The sequence below is a fragment of the Lampris incognitus genome, chromosome 10 (assembly GCF_029633865.1).
Source record: "Lampris incognitus isolate fLamInc1 chromosome 10, fLamInc1.hap2, whole genome shotgun sequence".
NCBI classification, from domain to species: Eukaryota; Metazoa; Chordata; class Actinopteri; order Lampriformes; family Lampridae; genus Lampris; species Lampris incognitus.
Window position 1 is genome coordinate 27,735,655 of NC_079220.1, and position 21,188 is coordinate 27,756,842.

Genomic DNA, 21,188 nt, shown 5'->3' on the forward strand with positions numbered 1-21,188 from the left:
AACCAGACATTTGCAGCTAGAATAGTCATTTACCACATTAGCAATGTATAGAGTGTATTTCTTTAAAGTTAAGACTAGTTTAAAGTTATCTTCATTGAAAAGTACAGTGCTTTTCCTTCAAAAATATGGACATTTCAATGTGATCCCAAACTTTTGAACGGTAGTGTATATATATATATATATATATATATATATATATATATATATATATATATATATATATATATATATATATATATGTGTATGGTGACTGTTGATGGTCAGCTCAGTGATTGAGAATGACAAGATGCCTGTTGTAATGTATAAAGTTAAAGTTTTATTTTTATAGGCATACACTGTACATAACAGTAAATTCCATTTTGTGTCATCTCTATTCAGAAAGATCTCATTTCAAACTGGACATTAATGTTAACAGATCAGGATGTGAAAAGCAGACCCAGATGTAATGAAAAATAAAAGAATTTCACATTCACATGTGGGGCACTTTAGCATTTGGTCAAATAATTATTGTTTCATTCATTTTTTTTACCAGGATCATGACCTTACATTGGTTAGCCTTGACACAGCTCTGCATATGACACCACACCTCCACGCTGTGGCGTGCTGACCCGATGTGGACTTATTTGGCAATTACATGTGGTTCAAAGGAAGGCTATTAGTACGGGATTAGTTGATCCATTATTACAGTAAATAGAAAGTCTGAAGTATGACAACTTAAAATATTGATGGTAAATGCTAGATGTACACATACATTGCCTCAGGTACCCCCAGCAAAGGTTAATCATGTCAAATGTAAAATGAAAGGAGGAATGAGATCTCTCCATCACCAACAGTTTACATTCAGTCAGTCGGTTTTCTCATCCGGTTTGCCTATTCTTTGCAGGACAATGATATAGAAAATGCACAACTACTTTGTTTCACGATGAAGAAGCGGCATGGATGCCAGCCACAGAGAAGGTCCAAACATAGAGAGCTTTGCAGGAGCGTGATGAAGTGAAGAGATCCGGGCCAGTGACGGCTGAGCCAACCAACAGTCAGGGGCTGACGCTACACAGGACTGACTGACTCCAGACAGCGGCATGTGACTACAGCTAAAACTCTGGCTAAAATGTTAACTGGTTCGTTTTATCCAAGAGACAACACATGCACTGTATTCCACTGTTATCATAAGGTAAAATGTAAAAGCGCGCATTACATATTGAGAGGTTGAACAAAAGCCCAGCTATAAGTATAGAGTAAAAAAAAAAAAAAAAAAAACCCACGAGTGTAACAAACAGCATGGCGTGTTACCACAGCCTCTTTGCTTTGACCAACCCCCCCAAAAAAACAGAAACTCAGTATAAGATACTGTTGGTGTGTTGTGTTATACTGAGTATTAGTAAGTATTATTGCCATTTCTAAAGTTTTCAGGTTCATAAACTTGCTGTATGCAGTGTGAGTGGTTCAGAGGGATGGTGTAGAGAGAGCACGCTGTGAGGAGGATGTGTTGTCGTCCAATGAGGTGTTATGATGCTGGCAGGGTGAGAAGAGACCCGCCGGAGTCAGGTAGGGGCTCTATGTCAGGAAACAAAAAGGACCAAGTCAGTGACTGCTGATGGGACAAGCATTGGCTGGATGTGATGCTGTCGGTTAAAAAGGGGGAGGGGGGGGCAGAAGCTTTCGCGGGTTGGTGCAGGAGTTGATGGGGTGTTGTGGAAACGCAGCAGATGAAGCTAAGTCACGTCTACCTCCCTCTCTATCCCCACATATTTCAGGGCATCGGCTTGGCTGTATCTGTAAGAGGAATACGAAGAGAGGAGGGAGACCCGAGTCAGTATACAGCGTAGATGTAGACTGGTGATGGAAAATCGTCTGAACCCTGTAAAATTGTGTTTACTGTTGACTCTGAATGAGGCTGGGAGGAACTGTATCGTCACTTCAGAAATGTTATAGAGGACGAAGATGAGCAGGGATGGGCAACATAATCCAGAAAGGGCCAGTGTGGGTGCATGTCTTTGTTCCAACCAAGCAGTTACACACCTGATTCTATTAGTCAACCAACAGTCTTTGCTAACGACCTTAATTTGTAGACTCAGTTGTGTAACTGCTTGGTTTGGGGTGTCTGGGTAGTGTAGTGGTCTATTCCATTGCCTACCAACACGGGGATCTCCGGTTTGAATCCCCGTGTTACCTCCAGCTTGGTCAGGCGTCCATACAGACACAAATGTGGGTATGTGTCCTGGTCACTGCACTAGTGCCTCCTCTAGTCAGTCGGGGCGCCTGTTCGGGGGGGGGGGGGATAGCATGATCCTCCCACGTGCTATGTCCCCCTGGCGAAAGTCCTCACTGTCAGGTGAAAAGAAGCGGCTGGTGACGCCACATGTATCGGAGGAGACATGTCTGCAGCCCTCCCCAGATCAGCAGACGGGGTGGAGCAGAGACCAGGATGGCTCGGAAGAGTGGGGTAATTGTCCAAGTACAATTGGGGAGAAAAAGGGAGAAAAAAATCCAAAAAAATAAAATAAAAAAAGACCTGCACCCACACAGGCCATTCCTGGATCATGTTGCCCATCCCTGATCCAGAGTCTACTTAGCAAAAAAATTCACCAACAACAACCTGTGATTTTACCTGTAGTCAAAGAAGAGCTCCTCCCCTTGCAGGATGGCACGTTTGGCAAAAATCCCAATGCGGTGGTCTCCGTTCACCATCACCACTGTAGCAGCAGCAAACATGTCAGCCAACAAAAGAGCAGTCCCATTCTGCAGCAATCCTCTCAATTCAATTTTACAACATAATAGGCTCAGTCTTACCCTTTGCGTAGCAGTTCGGATTAACCGAATGATTGGCAAAGCGGATTTTGTTCCCCTTCCGTGTGGCGTCCACCACAAAATCTGTTGAGAGGCACAGATAAAGGATCACTGAACCTGAAGGTGCTGTGGTCGAGTGCAGTCACAGAAGGAGGAGAGAGAAATACTTGCCATTGTTCAAGTTGAAAAGGAAGCTTGACATGTATTTGTCATAGATCCTGCCACGTCTGTCGGCCTCATCTTGGGATATCAGCTAAACCCCCCCCCCCAAAACACACACACACACACACACACAACAAATACTGTCGCCAGAGTATAACTTTAAACCACCATAACTTGTGAGATTGGGGATTCGGTGCCTCTGCTGTGATGTGAGGACAGGACTGAGACTGACCTCTCCACAGTACTCTGAGATGAACTCATTCTTCTGAACAGGCTCTTTAATGAAGGTGCCCCAGCCGGCTACATCCGAGGGCGCTAACAACAGGTGCTGAGAGAGGCCACATAGATAAAAATAACACAAACTAAGGGACATGGAAACACTGTTTCATGTGTTTTTTTTTTTAAGTGTTTTTGTCTCCTAATGTATACGGTACCTTTTTCAGGCCCCTCTGGATGCTGCAGTTCTTGCAGGAGACCACCTTGCTGTCCCAGTGGTCGGCCGCCCCACAGGTCATACACAGATCCGGGTCACACTCCCTCACCGCCAGGTAGCAGGGACACTGCTTAGTGTTGCACTGTGTCTTACACCTGCAGCCCGGGAACCTGTTCTGACCTTGAAAACAATCGACACAACATTCATTAGAGGTTGAATAGAAAAATGTGTTGAGGAGTCTTACCGCTTTATCTAAAAATAAAACAGAGTCCTGGTTCATGCTTTATGGAAGTGGATGGACTAAAGGATTAGAATAAATCTCTCCCTAAATACATTTGCAGACTGTGCACTGAGGCTCAGCCAGCTGAGAAAGACACAACACCACAGACAGTCTTGGCCCTCTGCTGGCAGCAATGCGGCAGTACAGCTCTTCAGCGCTGGACACAACGCCTCTGGGCAGATGAACGGAAAATGGGATCCAGGAGAAGGAAGAACTGAAATGTCTCTACAGCAGTCTGCTAGGAGAAAATAATCCCTTCAAAGGAGCAGTGCCCAGAATTTGTCTTCTCCCTCTGCTACCAAACCTCCATCTCCCTGTATGGATGTATATGTGTGTGTGTGTATCACCATGCGTGGTTTACCTAGAGCTGTCTGACTCATAGCAATCGGGTAGATGATGTTGTATCTCAGGCACAGAGCCTGTCACATCCCTTTCATTTTTCTCCAAGTCTTCACAACCCACACACACATACACACACACACACACACACACACACACATACATACACACACACACATTAAAAAACGTGGGCTGCTTCCTGTTTGGCCTTCGGCTCTCCGCAGCTACGGGAAGAGGCGAGGTATGAGGGAAAAGGGTGTGTGAGTGTGTCGGGGGTTGGGGGGGCTGAATTCCCGCCAGAATAACAAATGAGGCAAAACTGTTTATTCACTGCCAAAACCTTCTCCTCTCCATCTCACACTATCCTTTTCTCACTGGTTCTCGCAAGCAAAACACAAAACACATTCCACCGCCGTGTGGCCATTTAACAAAGTGCTTCTGGCTCATTTGTGCTGAGATGAGTGCCTTTAGCGCGTTGCGTGAACATATCAACCCCTGCCGGAGGACAGTTTCTCCTTTGGCCACTGCCAGAGTACTGCAGGATCACTTTACATCCTGCCGCCTTGCTCCTTTTTCTGTGGCCTGATGAAAGGGCTCTATAACCACAGAGAGCTTTGCAAAGGAAACACATTTTTCACTGAGATGTGACCTCAACAAACTTTTTAGATGTGCAGCATTTAGTGCCACATTCAGCTGAACCATCTGCATAGATTGGGGGAGGGGGTGTTTGTGAGTGTGGGCATTTAACAATATGAGGAATCTGGGTGTGATCCTGGACGACCAACTGTCGGTTGCTGCAAACGTTGCATCGGCTGCTCGCTCCTGCAGATTTCTCCTCTATAACATAAGGAGGATTCGCCCATTCCTCACCGACGAGACGGCACAGGTGCTCATCCAGGCTCTGGTCATCTCCCGGCTGGACTACGGCAACTCCCTCCTTGCCGGCGCCCCGGCGTTGGCCATCAGACCTCTGGAGCTTGTTCAGAAAGCTGCAGCTTGTCTGGTGTTCAACCTCCCTAAGTTCGCCCACACAACTCCCTGTCTCATGTCCCTACACTGGCTCCCAGTAGCTGCTCACATCCAGTTTAAGACTCTGGTGCTAGCCTACAGGGCGGTGAATGGAACAGCTTCTTCCTATCTCCAGGCCATGGTCAAGCCCTACACCCCCGCCTGACCACTTCGCTCTGCTGCCTCAGGACGCCTGGTTGCCCTATCGCTCACAGGCCCCTGCTGCCGATCGACCCGGTCACGGCTCTTTTCTGTCCTGGCCCCACAGTGGTGGAATGAACTCCCCACTGATGTCAGGACAGCGGAGTCGCTGCCCATCTTTCGGCGCAGGTTGAAAACTCACCTCTTCAAGAACTACTACCCTGTTACTTGTTCTTAGCACTTATTGTATTCACTCATTTAAAAAAAAATTTTCTGTCTTGCGTTGTTACTTTAGCACTGGTTTTGCTCTTAGATGCTTGTTTAGAGAGAAGATGCTCTTATGACCTCTGATGACAAGTAGTTCTCCTGATTTCCTACGTTAAATGCACTTATTGTAAGTCGCTTTGGATAAAAGTGTTGGCTAAATGACTGTAATGTATTGTAATATATACTGTTGCAAGATGTTAAAGATTTTGCGTTTTTAATCAACACTATAATCCTAACTGATAAGAAAATTGGCAAAATATACATTTCTTTACACCCTCACCACCAATCATATTTCATTACTTTGTCTTGCCCATGTGGTTTCACCTGAGGTAGGATTTCACAGAAACACCGTCCACAGAGATGGAAGTAAGACGTGTTCTTTCACCTTTTACGTGTTAAAAAAATAAATCAGTCTTTTAATAAAAGGTCTGAAGTGTATCTGATGTGTCAGCTCGCTTTTCTGGGTTGTTGCTTAACTAAAACCATGACTGAAGGTAGGGCGTCTGGGTAGTGTAGCGGTCTATTCCGCTGCCTACCAACACGGGGATCGGCGGTTCGAATCCCCGTGTTACCTCCGGCTTGGTCGGGCGTCCCTACAGACACAATTGGCCGTGTCTGAGGGTGGGAAGCAGGATGTGGGTATGTGTCCTGGTCACTGCACTAGTGCCTCCTCTGGTCGGTTGGGGCACCTGTTCAGGGGGGAGGGGGAACTGGGGGGAATAGCATGATCCTCCCATGTGCTATGTCCCCCTGGTGAAGCTCCTCACTGTCAGGTGAAAAGAAGCAGCTGGTGACTCCACATGTATCGGAGGAGGCATGTGGTAGTCTGCAGCCCTCCCCAGATCAGCAGAGGGGGTGGCTCGGAAGAGTGGTGTAATTGGCCAAGTACAATTGGAGAGAAAAAAAAAGGGGGGGGGCATGTTTAGAATCAGCTAATTTCCGCTCTGCTGAACCCCTGCAAAATCATCTATTTTATAATGTCAATGTTAAGCTTCCAATCAGGATATGATGTAAATATGTAACAATAGCTACTTAATTTAAATGAGCAGTCTAAATTAGGCCTAATTCCAATTTCAGTGCAGCAAGTTACTGACAGAGAACAAAAACTGAACTCACAGAGAACAAAAAAGGCGGTCTGACAGGATGCGGAAGCGGGGCTGGCTAAGCTAACTGCTAGCCCATGCAAACCGGCAGTTCCAGCAGTCATCCTGGCTGGCGTTCACTCTCTTGCACAGTGAATATTTTCTTTCTTTGGATATGTTGGATACACGCGTTTTTGTAATTTTGTACTTTTTGTAGTTTGTTTTTTGCAGTTTGTTCTTGTAGGTTTTGGATGTGTTTTTGTCTTTGTGTTGCACTGCTGTGGGCTGGGGAAAATGATATTTCGTTTCATTTCATGTACTTGAATACATGAAATGAAACGACAAATAAATGTTCCTGATTCCTGATACTACATACATACAGATATTTTTTTCCACACTGAGAATGGGACACGGCAGTATAAAAAGGCAATAAGATTTGAGTCACAAAAAAAGTTAAATATCTAATTCTTCATTTAAGCCACTAGGGTGTAGCATTTTAAGGTCAAAGATATATCTGCATTCACACGGAAGTAAAATTAGATCCACATTTCCACCACTACGATTAGGACTCCTCCTGTCAATGCCACAGAATGCCAATCTGAAATACAATGACTGCCATCTGCAAAGTGTCTTGCAACAGCTGATTCAGGATCAGCTCGGTGTGATAGCACTTCTATGTTCACTGATTCGAAATCTAAGTTGTCTCCTTGTTTTTCCAGCATGTTGGATACCACATTTGGTACATGCAAAAAACTCTAGTAATGTTGTCAAGCTCACTGATTAGGTGCATCTGTATAGTAGCCTACATAGAGGTTGACCCATCATGCATTGCTCTCTTTGCACTGATGAAAGTCCAACATGGACTGAAACTTTTGCACTTTTGCGCATTTTTCACTGCCTGTACAGCCTTGTAATGTAACAAATAGAAATATTTAATATCCACACTCCAGTCTGAATTCCTTTTTTGTTCATTGTGTGTGAGTCCTTCCTTGCTGCACCGAAACTTTTCCTCTGACTACTGCACCAGAGAAGAGGACAAACAAAGGACAGTTTTTTAAGGTGCAGCTCAACCCTAGTTTACCACTAATTCCAATTACAAACATTATGTAAGGATCCGGTATCGTTCTACTCATGACAGTCATGTTTCTAATCTCTGACAGTGTGCCCTTGTGTTCCTTTCAGTATTTCAACACAGAGCAAGCTGTGTGTGTGTGTGCTACGTGTGTGTGTGTGTTAAATTAACTGCATTTATATAGTACTTCACAATTAATTAATGTCTCATTAAATCATACAACAGTGATTGTCAACCATGCAAAGTAACAACCAGCTCATCAGGAGCAGTTAGGGGTTAGGCGTCTTGCTCAGGGACACCTTAACATTTTTGCAAAAAGCAGGTGCCGAGTATTGAACCGGCAACCCTCTCGTTACCGGACAACCTGCTCTATCAACTGAGCCCATGCCGCATGTATTTGTGTGTACACGTGGGCATGTACTTGTGTGTATATGTACAGGGTATCTTACGTGAGAGTGGTCTGACACAGGCGAGGGTGCAGGGCAATACTCACACTCGTGCTCACACTGGCAGAACTTCTCACAGAAGTTCTGGGTCATCACACACGGGCAGGAGCTGTCGCACGGCTGGTCGGGGTGGTCGCACGGCTGGTAGTTGTACACCTGACTGGACGAGTTGTCTGGAGCAGACGAGGATGGAGACCTTTTAGACTACATGGTTTTCATTAATGGGCGGACCACTGACACATAGCAACACATAATCTCAAAAGACAAGCGTACCTTTCTTTAGCTGAATCTTCGCCCATAACCTATCGCACCATGGAGACACAATTAACAGATTTATTACAAGGAAAACAAAAACTGTTTATCTTGTAATGCAATGTGTGACATTATCGTTGCCGCATGGAGCGAAACCAACCAAGTTCTTTTGTTAAAAGTGGAAGACCAAAGAAACAAACAAATAAAAAGAAAACACTGGCAGGCTGATTTAATTTCCTCCTCTGGTTACTCAACAATGTTTCCACCAAATCTGGATAAAAGCCTAAGGGAGTCCAGTTGGTCCACAGCTTTTCTGAATAGACTGATCGCAGAGCAGTGTGGGTCGAGTACATCTTTACAATTTCATCTCGTTGTCCTAAAATTTTCCCTGCACCACTGCCACATCCTGTCACCATTAACACTATAGAACGGCCAAGCCGCTTATTTTGACTGTTTTGGATTTTCGAAGTTTAATAACTTTGTGAAAAGAAAAGAAAAGATACAGACCTGCCACTGCCTGAGTACTCCTAAAATTGCATATATTTGCATTACAATGAGTTTTAGATCAACTGCACACAAAAAAAAAAGTTATTATAAGATCTACCTAAAACGGCCATGAGCGGTCAAAATGGCCGCCCATGACTGTTCTAGTAGTTTTTAAGTTCCGGTCGTTGTTTGGGACTGTTTCAATGTTTATTTTCAGTTCTTTTTTTTTTTTTTTACATTTCACATTTTATCGGCCTTGTTACATTTGTTAGGTTAGCAATATATGTTTTCCGTTTTGTTTTTCAGGTAATATTTTCACTTTTTAAATTTTGCTATTCAAGTTCGACCATGTCTCTCTTAATTTTAAATTGTTTAAAAATAGTATTATAGTTGTTAAAATGTTAATTCTGGTGTCAGTCGTTTCCTAACAGACATACTAACACATGCAATGCACTGATATCTCAACTGGGTGTTTATCCTGACAGAATATAGAGTTTAAAGACTGGTGGTCATTTTGACAGCCCACGGTCATTTTAGGTAGGAGTGAAATCCCGGTTGCTCTAGTGTTAAACTGAGAAATGGACAAGAGAGGGAGAACAAAAGGGGCTTTCTCTTGCCTGTGTTTCCTCTTCTTCTTCTGGGGAGAGATGCCTCCATCTTCTAGAGGGACACGATGGATCAGGACCTCTTTCACGGCAAACTCGTACACCTGGGGGGTAAACGACGAGGACAAGGGCAATTGCGGTGATAACAACAACATCATGACCTTTATAAAATGCCTGAAGCTGAAAGCTTGGCGGCTCAACAGACACAATACAGCCATGAGAAAAGCGTGGAACTGTGTTTTCCATGGTTATTTTCCATTAGTCACCACCTTGCTGGGCAAATATACAGTCTCTTGTGATGTTTTTAAGAACCGCAACAAGACGTAAAAAAAAAAAACAAACAAACATCTAAACACGCTAAAATATATGGAGCAGTGTCGAAATTCTCTACTCTTCATAGTAATGTCATTGTGTAACATGGAGTTACTCAAGCTGATACGCACATCACTATGATTAGACCATAGAACATCCTGCCCCCTTCCCCATTAAAGTTCCACTGCTGCAGCCAGACACACACATACACTCACACAGACACACAGACACACACACACACACACACACACACACGCATGCATACTGTATAAGTGCTCAACTGTCTCTGACTGCCAAAACCCAGATTTGGCCTCTTCCCTAGGACACAGACACACATTATGATGCAGCTGGTTTCAGCATTTCCACTCAAACAGTAGGCGGAGCCATCGGAAGGACAGCAGGGCCATGCCAGACAGCCCCAACAGTGCATGGAAAGTAAGGGGGTGGTGGGGTCCATAGGGGCAAAACTGCACTAACATGTCAGCACCAGATCATCATCTTTTGTCAATGTCTCATTGCACGTTACACTGAGATTTGATATATTTTGTGTTGTAATCTGTGCAATGTGTTTTCTATAACCCTCCCTGCACAGCTTGCTTGATGCCCAGGCTGAGTGTGTCTAAGGTGGTCCCAGCACCGCCCGAGCCAAGAGAAAATGACTATATCATGAGGCAGTATGACAGATGTCACATCTGGTAAGAATCTCACTTTATGGCACCACATGCCTTTCTCTCTGTAGTCACCTCAATTATTCACACCATAAAACCACAGCCGTGGGATACATGTGTTGCAATGCTGTAACGACACCAGGCATCTGCAAAGTAGGTTTGTTGTTAATTTGAGAGTCATTCCCGAAATGCTTTGCATTAAATATGGTTAAAAGAAAAAAAAAGTAATTTCTTCACATTTGACCACTTAATATTTCTAAAATAGACATGAAAATAACTCCCTTCATTTCAAAAGAGACACGATTTGTTTCATTGTTTACTACTACTACTTTCGGCTGCTCCCATTAGGGGTCGCCACAGCGGCTCATTTGTTTCATTGTTTAAAAAAAAAGTGGCTATTGTTTCATCATAATAAAAAGATATCGTGATGAAAATAATCTGTGCCTTTCATGTTTATCTTCATCAGTTTGCTCTTCCCGCTTCCAGTGTGGGAAGATGGCGGCACAAATTCATGTTTGCGGCGGCCTCACCCAGTACAATCCATGCAGTGTCTTTGTCCACATCTGCATTTAGGTTTTGTCTTTGTTTGATGGCTGGGAGAGCTGGTGCTGGATCAGCTGAGAGAGCTTGATCTGCTGTGCCCTGGGGGCCCAGGGACCATGGCCCTGTCTGGAGCTGTGCCCGCAGAGGAAACACCAAGGGCGGTCTGACAGGATGCGGAAGCAGGGCAGGCTAAGCCAACTGCTAGCCCACGCAGACCGGCAGTTCCGATAACACCGAGGGCGGTCTGGCGGTGGCCTCGCCTGGCATTTACTGTGGTGTTTTTAGTGTGATCGTGTGGAGTGCGAGGAGGTGTGTTGAGGGTGTCTGGCTGGGAGAGCTGGCGTTGGATTGGCTGGGGGAGCCTGGTCTGCTGCGACCGGTGGGCCCAGGGGTCATGGCCCCTGCCTGGAACTGCGCCCAAGGTGGAAGCACTGAGGGTTGTCTGACAGGACATGGAAGTGGGGCAGGCTAAGCTAACTGCTAGCCCATGCAGACCCGCAGTTCCAACAGTCATCCTGGCTGGCGTTCGTTCCCTTGGACAGTGATTTTTTTGTTTTGTTTGGATATATGTGTTAGTTTGGATATGTGTGTTCTTGAAGTTCTTGTAGTATTTGGATATGTGTTTTGTCTTTGTGTTGCACTGCTGTGGGCTGGGGGAAACGAAATATCGTTATAGCAAATAAAGTGTTCCTGATTCCTGACATGATTGCTCTACCGTTGCAGAATTCCTGGTTTTTGGTGCCTTGTAATTTTGGTGATGGAAGAAGGAAACTACTTCTTTTCTATGGCTGCACTCATTGTCAAAACAAGCAGCATCAAAGAACGTTTTTCAGCTTTCTGCCTGAAATGTGAATGTAATTGTGGCAAGCATGGTGCAGTCACTCCTGTCTCAGGTTAAGCCTAGTCGGTTCGAGACAGATTAAACCCCATCTGCATTTCCTAAAAAAGAGTCACACCCGAGCCTCCCCATCGAAAATCTATTAGATAGATCAAAGAAGGTTGAATCAGTTCATCTGGATACAACGTTTATAGACAGATACATGAACTGATTCAATCTTCTTTGATTTTCTTACCTGGATTACTGAGCATGCATCAAGCATGCATTAGATAGATGTTCATTTTCAGTCTTTTATCATGTTTTTTACTATGCCGTTGTGTATCTCCATAAATGAGCTGTTGCACCCTCATCAAACATGTGTGTCCATGACATTTTGCCACATTAATCTTTAATCGGAGGCGATAGTTTAGTGGGGTGTGGTCTGCAGCAGCCGGCCGTCTCACCTGTTTGCAGTTCTTGGTACCAATGAGCCGGGCGATGGAACAGAAGTTGTTGTAGTAGGTACCATGCAACACCCTGAACAGAGACTGCTCCGCCCCCGTCCACTGGACTACACACTCAGCCTGCTGGTCCCTGTCTTCCTCCCCTGGACGCAGTTTGGTGGGAGTTTGACAGCGTGAGTTCCCCTCTATTTACACACACACACACACACACACACACACACACACACACACACACACACACACAAAGGGTCATAGAGGTTCATGTCAGTTTTGCAGATATTTGAGATTACACACACACACACACACACTCACACTGCTGATGGTAAATAGCTGAATGTTGCTTGGCAACAAGCTGAATGCAGCATTGTTGAGGCCACTTGTTCCAGCATTGGGAATACTTATTAATCTGCTCATCAATCTGTGTTTTTCCTCTCTCCCTCTTTTTTTTTTTTACATCATCTGAGTAACTCAGAGAGATTGCTGAGTCATCCGCCAGGTGTCAGACGTATCCCAAATGAGATGTAGCAGAGTTCAAGCAGTCTATAAGCACGAGACGGAGGTGAAGAGGATTAAAGAGCCTCGTTTCCCTGCCCTTGCTCTGCACACCAAGACGTCATTCAGAGAAGAAGAAATGAGAAGCAGGGGCTGAGGAATGACCACGTTTCTTATGGGGTTTTAAACAGGCAAAAAACACAACAACCACTGACAGTGGGCTTCTTTTAATGGTAGGGAGAGAGTGGCGGGCACTGAAGAGGAGGTCAGATGAGACAGGGAGGCGCAGTAAATCTTTCAAAACTTTCATCTCGGGCCAATTGTTCTTCTTTTTCTGAAATACAGCGGTCAGAGACAGCTCAGACAGGCTTTCTGCAGAACAAGACGAGTGTTTGTGTGCATGTGTGTGTGTGTGGGTGCATGTGCATGTGTGTGCACATGTGTGCGTGCGTATGGGGGGACGCGGGTTACTGTAAGTGACGCATCCTCTCGACCATACAGTGTGTGTGCATGTGTGTGCGTGTGTATGAGTGTGTGCGTGTGTGGGTGCGTGTGCATATGTGTGTGTGTGTCTGGGTGCATGTGCATGTGTGTGTGTGCGTGTGTGTGCATGTGCGTGTGTACATGTGTGTGGGTATGTGCATGTGTGTGTGTGTTTGTGAGAGTGTGTGTGTGCATGTGCGTGTGTACATGTGTGTGGGTATGTGCATGTGCATATGTGAGTGAGTGTGCATGTGCGTGTGCGTGTGTGTGTGTGTGTGTGTGTGTGTGTGTGTGAGTGTGCATGTGTGTGTATGTGTATGGGGGGGATGCGGGTTACTGTAAGTGATGCATCTCCTCGACCATACAGCGACTCATAAGTGATTGACAGAAGTGGCGGTGCAGTGTCGCCTTTCCAACCTCCTCAGAATAAACCAGCTTAACCCACTTTAGATTTACAGACAGCACAAAGACCAGAGATAACAGGCAGCAAGTATTTTACTTGTTGGCAGGTGATGGCTATCAGATGAAGGAATTCATACAAAATGTTTACGTTAATTTAGAAACAGCTATAATAACCATAATCCATCCATTATCCAAACCGCTTATCCTGCTCTCAGGGTCGCGGGGATGCTGGAGCCTATCCCAGCAGTCACTGGGCGGCAGGCAGGGAGACACCCTGGACAGGCCGCCAGGTCATCACAGGGCTGACACACACACACACACACACATTCATATCTAGGGGCAATTTAGTATGGCCAATTCACCTGACCTACATGTCTTTGGACTGTGGGAGGAAACCGGAGCCCCCGGAGGAAACCCATGCAGACACGGGGAGAACATGCAAACTCCACACAGAGGACGACCCAGGACGACCCCCAAGGTTGGACTACCCCGGAGCTTGAACCCAGAACCTTTTTGCTGTGAGGCGACTGCACTAACCACTGCACCACCGTGTCGCCCATAACCATAATAATATTTAAATTAAAATCTAATGGAAATATAATTTAATACTTTCAAATGAAATAGATGAGTGATGCTGTACAGGGTAATTGTATCTACCCATACACACACGGACACAGTGGCTGAACACACACATCACCATTATTATCATTATAACTAACATTATTATTATTGTACCAATTACTTAACTATAAATTATGTCTTAGTGAACCTGTGCTAGCATGCCGCTTTATCAGGGTTTTATGTTATGCAGAGATTATCGTCCTATTTTCATTTTCCTTAATATGGATATGCACATTATGTTATCGCTGAGGTATTTTGGTGCTCTTGTCTGTTGCCCTGTGTTTTTGTCTGTCTTTTCTCCGCTGGTCTGTTTGTGTTTCTCTTTCTTTTTTTTTGCAGCCATAGCAGTCACCAGGTTATGCCATCACATTATACTTGGAATTGCAGTTGAATTGATGTGAACCTTGACTCATTTAACTAGGAACATTTCAGCAGCTATCTAAACCACTACAAACATCTGTGATGGATGGAGTTCAGAGTTGATGATTTCAAGAAGCCACTTTTTCTTGTCATCCCACTTCTTTTATTTTTTTGGATTGCCCTCCCCCTTTATCTCCCCAATTGTATCCAGCCAATTACCCCACTCTTCCGAGCCGTCCCGGTCACTGCTCCACCCCCTCTGCCGATCCGGGCGCAGACTACCACATGCCTCCTCCAATACATGTGGAGTCACCAGCCGCTTCTTTTCACCTGACAGTGAGGAGTTTCACCAGAGGGACGCAGCACGTGAGAGGATCACACTATTCCCCCCAGTTCCCCCTCCCCCCAGAACAGGCGCCCCGACCGACCAGAGGAGGTGATAGTGCAGCGACCACATACCCACATCTGGCTTCCCACTCACAGACACGGCCAATTGTATCTGTAGGGATGCCCGAAAAAGCCAGAGGTAATACAGGGATTCGAACCGGCAATCCCTGTGTTGGTAGGCAATGGAATAGACCACCATGCCACCCGGATGCTCATCCCACTCTTTTTAAACTAATCTTGTATTGGTATTGTTTACAAGAGCTTGTCTTTTATCTTCTGCTCCCTAAACTAGTCTTGGTGTTTTCCCCCATACGGTAAAGTTGTACCTGGCTAACAGTTGTGATGATCTCCAGAGTTATAGCTTGATGTTTTTTGTGTAGTGTGATGCGGATCAGTCTCCCTACCTGAGGAGGAGGTGGTTTCATGGTCACTGTCGGCCTCCTTGCTCTCCTCAGTAGACCCGGACGGGCCGGGACAGCTTGAGGTCTGCGGTCGGGGCTGTCTCCGCCGCCGCCGAGACTTCTGGGCCCGCTGCATGTTCTGATCTGCAAACTCTTTCGCCCCTTTCTACAGCAGAAGGAGGGGATAACAACGGCATGACAGAGACACAAAGGAGTAGATGAACTGGGATCTAAACATCAGGGTTATGACACTGAGCAGGGGTAAGGTGGGGGTGGGGGGGGGGCATCTGATAAATGAGGACTTACCTGCAGCAGGAAGCAGTCCACGCCACACGGCTCAGTTTCCATGCGGATCTCTTTACTCTTCCTCTTGTAAACATTGGGCGTAGCATGGAAAGCTTCAGTAAGAGAAAGAGACGGAGTTTCCTTTGTAAATACACATGCACACAGTGATAGCTACCAGCAGTGGGTCGTGACACTGCATAAATCTCCAACCAGAACACAGACACCTAAAATAAGTGCAGAAAAAAAACCAAACACTCAACACACAATGAATAAATGTATTCGTAATAACGAGAGGAGGTAAGGAGAGGGCCTTTACGGTGGAGGAAGCAGTCGTATTTGAAGCAACGTCTGCAGAAGAGCGTGTGGAAGGAGTGGAGGGACTGCTCTCGCTGCACGGACTTGGCAAAGGGCCCGTCCATGTTGGGAGTGCAGAGCGGCGGCAGCTTCACTGGGCTGGGGGGCTCAAGGAGGTCCTTGTATCTGCGGACATGGATGTGGCAGTGGGTCAGTGATATTACCAACATCCAAAGCAAAATTTTCAAAAGAATAATCGCGCGATTCACTCCATACGCTTTGCGCTCTCTCCTTACAGCTAATACATTTAAAAGTGGCTATCGGGGCGTCCGGGTAGCGTAGCGGTCTATTCCATTGCCTACCAACACGGGGAAGGAGGTTTGAATCCCCGTGTTACCTCTGGTTTGGTCAGGCGTCCCTACAGACACAATTGGCCGCGTCTGCAGGTGGGAAGCCGGATGTGGGTATGTGTCCTGGTCGCTGTACTTGCGCCTCCTCTGGTCAGTGGGGGTGCCTACCGGGGGGGGGGGACTGGGGGGAATAGCGTGATCCTCCCATGCACTATGTCCCCCTGGCGAAACTCCTCACTGTCAGGTGAAAAGAACCGGCTGGCGACTCCAAATGTATCGGAGGAGACGTGGTAGTCTGCAGCCCTCCCCGGATCAGCAGGGGTGGAGCAGCGACCGCGACAGCCTGGAAGAATGGGGCAATTGGCCGGATACAATTGGGGAGATAAAGGGGGGGGGGAATAAATAAAGCTAGCTCTTGCGAACTTTTGAACAGGATCGCCTACCACCACTTTGAAATTTGCTTTGCTATATGTATTAACTATATATATTCTACATGACCTTGGTCTGTGTTTAATCGACGATGTAACATTTTAATTTGGCAACACTTATCAACTTTATGCATTCGACATCTACTGCATGTTTGTCCTAGAAGAGGGATCCCTCCTCTGTTGCTCCTCCTGAGGTTTCTCCCATTCTTTTTTTCCCTGATAAGGTTGCTTTTGCGGAGGTTTTCCTCATCCGAGTAGGTGGCATCATATATATTCCACTGATTGTAAAGGCTGTTGGGTCTGCTTTGTGATTTTGGGGTTGTATAAATAAATAAACTTGACTTGACTGACAGAACTTTGTACATTGCCATTCACTTCATACATCGGCTGCACACTGCTTTCAGTTTGAGTAAAGGGAAAGTGTGCATCCCTCCTCTTTGTGCTCAAGTAAAGTGCGCTTTCAGATGCCCGATGAAACTGCTCCTTTGAGCAAGAGAGCCAGCGAGGGACAGACCATTATTACTTTTCTCACCGAGAGCTCACGTCTCCATGGTGAACACTAAGCAACGGCCTGTTCGGCATTGTGCACGGAAATGCTCAGTTACACTACCACTTTCTCGCTGCCTCTCTCTTACTTTTCCTTAAGCTCCTCCATGGTGCCCTTGTAGGGGAACATTGAGGCGATGGCTGTAAATATCTTGTCATGCGGTATCTTCTTAGTGCCGGACAAATCCTTCGCTGTGGAAGAAGAAGAAGAAGAAGCGAAAAGTGAGACAGTGAGCGGCATCAGATCCTTTATCAGCTCATGCGACCTTAAGAGTTTCAAATCAGGCTTTAATTCTGATTTACAGATACAGCTCATCTAAAGGTCTGACACTGCACAGTATTATGTCTGACCTGTTCACAATAAACGTCTTTAATCAATATTATGCAACATGGGAGATATATCCAGTGTATTCCTTGGTGTACAAAATCCTTTACGTATGTGTACATCTTTGTCTTTCCCTCACTGTAGTTAAGTTACTTAGGACCCAGGTGTGCTTGTCTTTCACTCTCACTTTAGCGTTGGCACAAAGTGAATACAACCCAGTTCCCCATAAAGCGTTTGCAGAAGAGGTCATTCAGTTCTGTAACTTGAACCGGGTGGTATCAGTGTCATGGACAAACAAGTTTCCCTCATACACTGTGCCTGGACTGGCACATCGATCCTGTTTTAAAGTAAACAATGTCAGCCAGCCCTGATGTGGCAGTGCACCCTCCTGGCATCTCTACAGTGTAATGTGTGCTTCTTTACTCAGCGTGCACAAGCTGCGACCCTCTGGACTCTCACATGCCACAAGAACCTCGACACAGTGATCACATTTTAGTAGCGGCCCACTTTTATGCCGGTGCTTTGAGGCTGTCGATAACCAGTACATTCTGCCCTTCTTTCCGAGAAGATATTGTCGCCTTTCACCGTTTCACCGTATTCAATACGAGATCCTCCATTATGGCACGTGATGACCCTTACAGTTTGAAAACACCACTGTGACTGAATTGAGTTTTGGATTTTTGTTGACTTCGCTCGCCCTTGTGGACGAAAGCGGTAGTGTTTCGCAGAAGAACAACTTCATTTCACATAAGTATTACCGCCTGTCGCAAAGATCTACATTCACCCTCTGCTATCTGCTGCATTTGTTTAGAATAGAAGAGTGAGAAGATGTAGTGTTGTTTTGGGGAAAAAAACAGTTATTTGCAAGCAGTGAGGTAAAGTATCTCTATTGTGGCTGTGTACTGTAAATTGTTTGGTCAAGTTTTGTGAGGAATCGAACCCAGAAACAAGCATTATAATCATTGTATAGCAATACTGAATCTTCTTGCTGATGGTATCATTTACTTATATTGGTCATATATATCCATCCATCCATTATCCAAGCCGCTTATATGAATTCGGGTCACGGGATGCTGCAGCCGATCCCAGCAGTCATTGGGCGGCAGGCGGGGAGACACCCTGGACAGGCCACCAGTCCATCACAGGGCCAACACACACCCACTCACACCTAGGGACAATTTAGGATGGCCGTTTCACCTGACCTGTATGTCTTTGGACTGTGGGAGGAAACTGGGGCACTCGGAGGAAACCCACGCAGACACGGGGAGAACATGCAAACTCCACACAGAGAATGCCCTGGGATGGCCCCCAAGTTTGGACTACCCCGGGGTTCGAACCCAGGACCTTCTGTTGTGAGGCGACCGTGCTAACCACTGTGCCACCGTGCCGCCCCAGTCATATATAAGCTTCAAAATTAAATTGGGACAGATAAATAAAAAAAACCCAACGCAACTTTAAGCATATTGTTGCAGGCATTTGCTCATTTAACCTACTTGTTCAGTGCTGAAGCAATAAGCTTTTGCTTTGAAATAACACAATACTGGCAATGACGATGTTGATGTAACACCACATAAGCAACAAGCCTATGCAATAGTCTGCTGAAGGACAGTGTGCATACACACATATAGATTGTGCGTAGTCCTCCATCTCAACAAGCACAAGGAAAACTCACAGAGGCTCACCCTCAGTAAGACTCCTCCTCTTCCTCCTGAAGAAGGTCACGGGCCCTGCTTTGGTCTCCCCTGCTTTGGTCTCCTCCGCTAGGTCCCCTGAGCTCCACTTCATCGGTCTCTCCTCCTCTTTCTTCCCTGCTTCCTCCGCCACCGCCGCCGGCGCCACCTCTATGTCCTCCTCCTCCTCTTCCTCCTCATGGTCGGAGTACTGGCTCAGGGCCTCCACTAGCTCTTTAAAGATCTCGTCATTGATAAAACCTCCCTCTGGAATGCAAACACACACTCGACGCGTCATCTCCTAATGGTGATGTCCTCTATATGCGTCCATGTGTACCACCCCCAGCGTTAGTGACCATATTGAAGAACAGCATTGGCTTCCAACTAACCCCGCCACGACACCAAATAAAATACATTGCTCATCGCACCTCTGTCTCCATGGACGCCATCGTAGTTGTCGATGAGCTCCTCTAGGAAGGCCTCGTCCTGCTCGAGCACCTCATCTCCCATGTAAGGGATGTTATGGAGGAACGTCTCATCCTCCACCTAGGCAGGAAATGCAAGCATCTCTTTGGAGAGTGTATCTGTGTGTGTTAATGTGGGCGTGCATATGTCTGTACCAAGACATGAGTGTTTGTGTGTGTATCATTGTATTTGTCTGTGACAGTGCGTATGGTGAAAGTTTGTATTGGAGGGTGTGAACGTTGTATTTTTTTTCCCCTATTTTCTCACCAATTGTACCCGGTCAATTACCCCACTATTCCGAGCCGTCCTGGTCGCTGCTCCACCCCCTGTGCCGATCCAGGGAGGGCTGCAGTCTACCACATGCCTCCTCTGATACATGTGGAGTCGCCAGCCGCTTCTTTTCACCTGACAGTGAGGAGTTTCACCAGGGGGACGTAGTGCGTGAGAGGATCATGCTATTCCCCCACAGTCACCCCCCCCAACAGGCGCACCGACCGACCAGAGGAGGCGCTAGTGCGGCGACCAGGACACATACCCACATCTGGCTTCCCACTCGCAGACATGGCCAATTGTGTCTGTAGAGACGCCTAACCAAGCCGGAGGTAACATGGGGATACAAACCGGCGATCCTCACGTTGGTAGGCAACAAAATAGACCACCATGCCTCCCGGACGCCCCATGTGTGTAGCTTTGCATGTGTGTATTTTTGCATACATCTGTGTGGATACGTGTGTCTCTTCCCACGCCTGTACGTCTACAACCTGCATGCATCTATATATGAATGTGCGTATGATTGTGTGTGTGTGTGTGTGTGTGTGTGTGTGTGTGTGTGTGTGTGTGTGTGTGTGTGTGTGTGTGTATTCATGCTGACATACATTTGAGCATTCTCGTGTACTTTCTTTTGGCCCCCCCCCCCCCATTTTTCTTGTTTGCAAAAACATGTTTAAGCTATGCCTGCAAAGTAGGCTCTTACCACTAACACAGTATTGTGTATTTAGTACCATAAAATTATGCTGCAGCGGCGACCAGGAGTACATGAAGGGAATTCCTGCCATGGTTGTGAGAGGCCGCATAGCAATGCTCTGCGCTTTGAATGCTGGGAAGCCGAACTCCACAATACACATCTGCAATAAAATCAGAAGCAGAGAGGCATAAGACAACGTAGTATAAAATCCTGGAAAAGAAAAAGCACAAAAAATGTACAATAACCTATCTGACACCACGGTTCAGTCCTTAAGAGGGAAAAGAAAAGGGAAGCAAGTTAACACATTATGGAGGACCATGACAGCGTCTCAAAACACAAAACCTCTTTTATTGCCTGAGGCTGTTTTTTGGACCCCCCCCTTTTCTCCCCAATTGTACCCGACCAATGAACCGCCTCTTCCGAGCCGTCCCAGTTGCTGCTCCACCCCCTCTGCCGATCCGGGGAGGGCTGCAGACTACCACATGCCTCCTGCGATACATGTGGAATTGCCAGCCGCTTTTTGTCACCTGACAGTGAGGAGTTTTGCCTGG

At 46.2% G+C, this 21,188-nt stretch overlaps 1 protein-coding gene across 4 annotated transcripts in view; it reads right to left on the reverse strand.

Annotated features, from left to right (window-relative positions):
* Positions 1–295: 295 nt before the first annotated feature.
* Positions 296–21,188, reverse strand: part of ezh1 (enhancer of zeste 1 polycomb repressive complex 2 subunit) — a 37,323-nt gene continuing 16,430 nt past the window's right edge. For all 4 annotated transcript variants that reach the window (XM_056287398.1, XM_056287396.1, XM_056287397.1 and 1 more), the window contains exons 4-20: positions 20,675–20,797; positions 19,637–19,754; positions 19,221–19,475; positions 17,303–17,405; positions 15,912–16,075; positions 15,617–15,708; positions 15,314–15,476; positions 12,165–12,349; positions 9,373–9,464; positions 8,291–8,319; positions 8,065–8,190; positions 3,384–3,562; positions 3,182–3,277; positions 2,959–3,040; positions 2,791–2,871; positions 2,609–2,693; positions 296–1,773 (exon numbers count right to left, since the gene is read on the reverse strand). In XM_056287398.1, the coding sequence (XP_056143373.1) occupies positions 1,713–1,773; positions 2,609–2,693; positions 2,791–2,871; positions 2,959–3,040; positions 3,182–3,277; positions 3,384–3,562; positions 8,065–8,190; positions 8,291–8,319; positions 9,373–9,464; positions 12,165–12,349; positions 15,314–15,476; positions 15,617–15,708; positions 15,912–16,075; positions 17,303–17,405; positions 19,221–19,475; positions 19,637–19,754; positions 20,675–20,797 (2,034 nt within the window). In that variant the 3' untranslated portion in view covers positions 296–1,712. The remainder of the gene's footprint in view (positions 1,774–2,608; positions 2,694–2,790; positions 2,872–2,958; positions 3,041–3,181; positions 3,278–3,383; positions 3,563–8,064; positions 8,191–8,290; positions 8,320–9,372; positions 9,465–12,164; positions 12,350–15,313; positions 15,477–15,616; positions 15,709–15,911; positions 16,076–17,302; positions 17,406–19,220; positions 19,476–19,636; positions 19,755–20,674; positions 20,798–21,188) is intronic.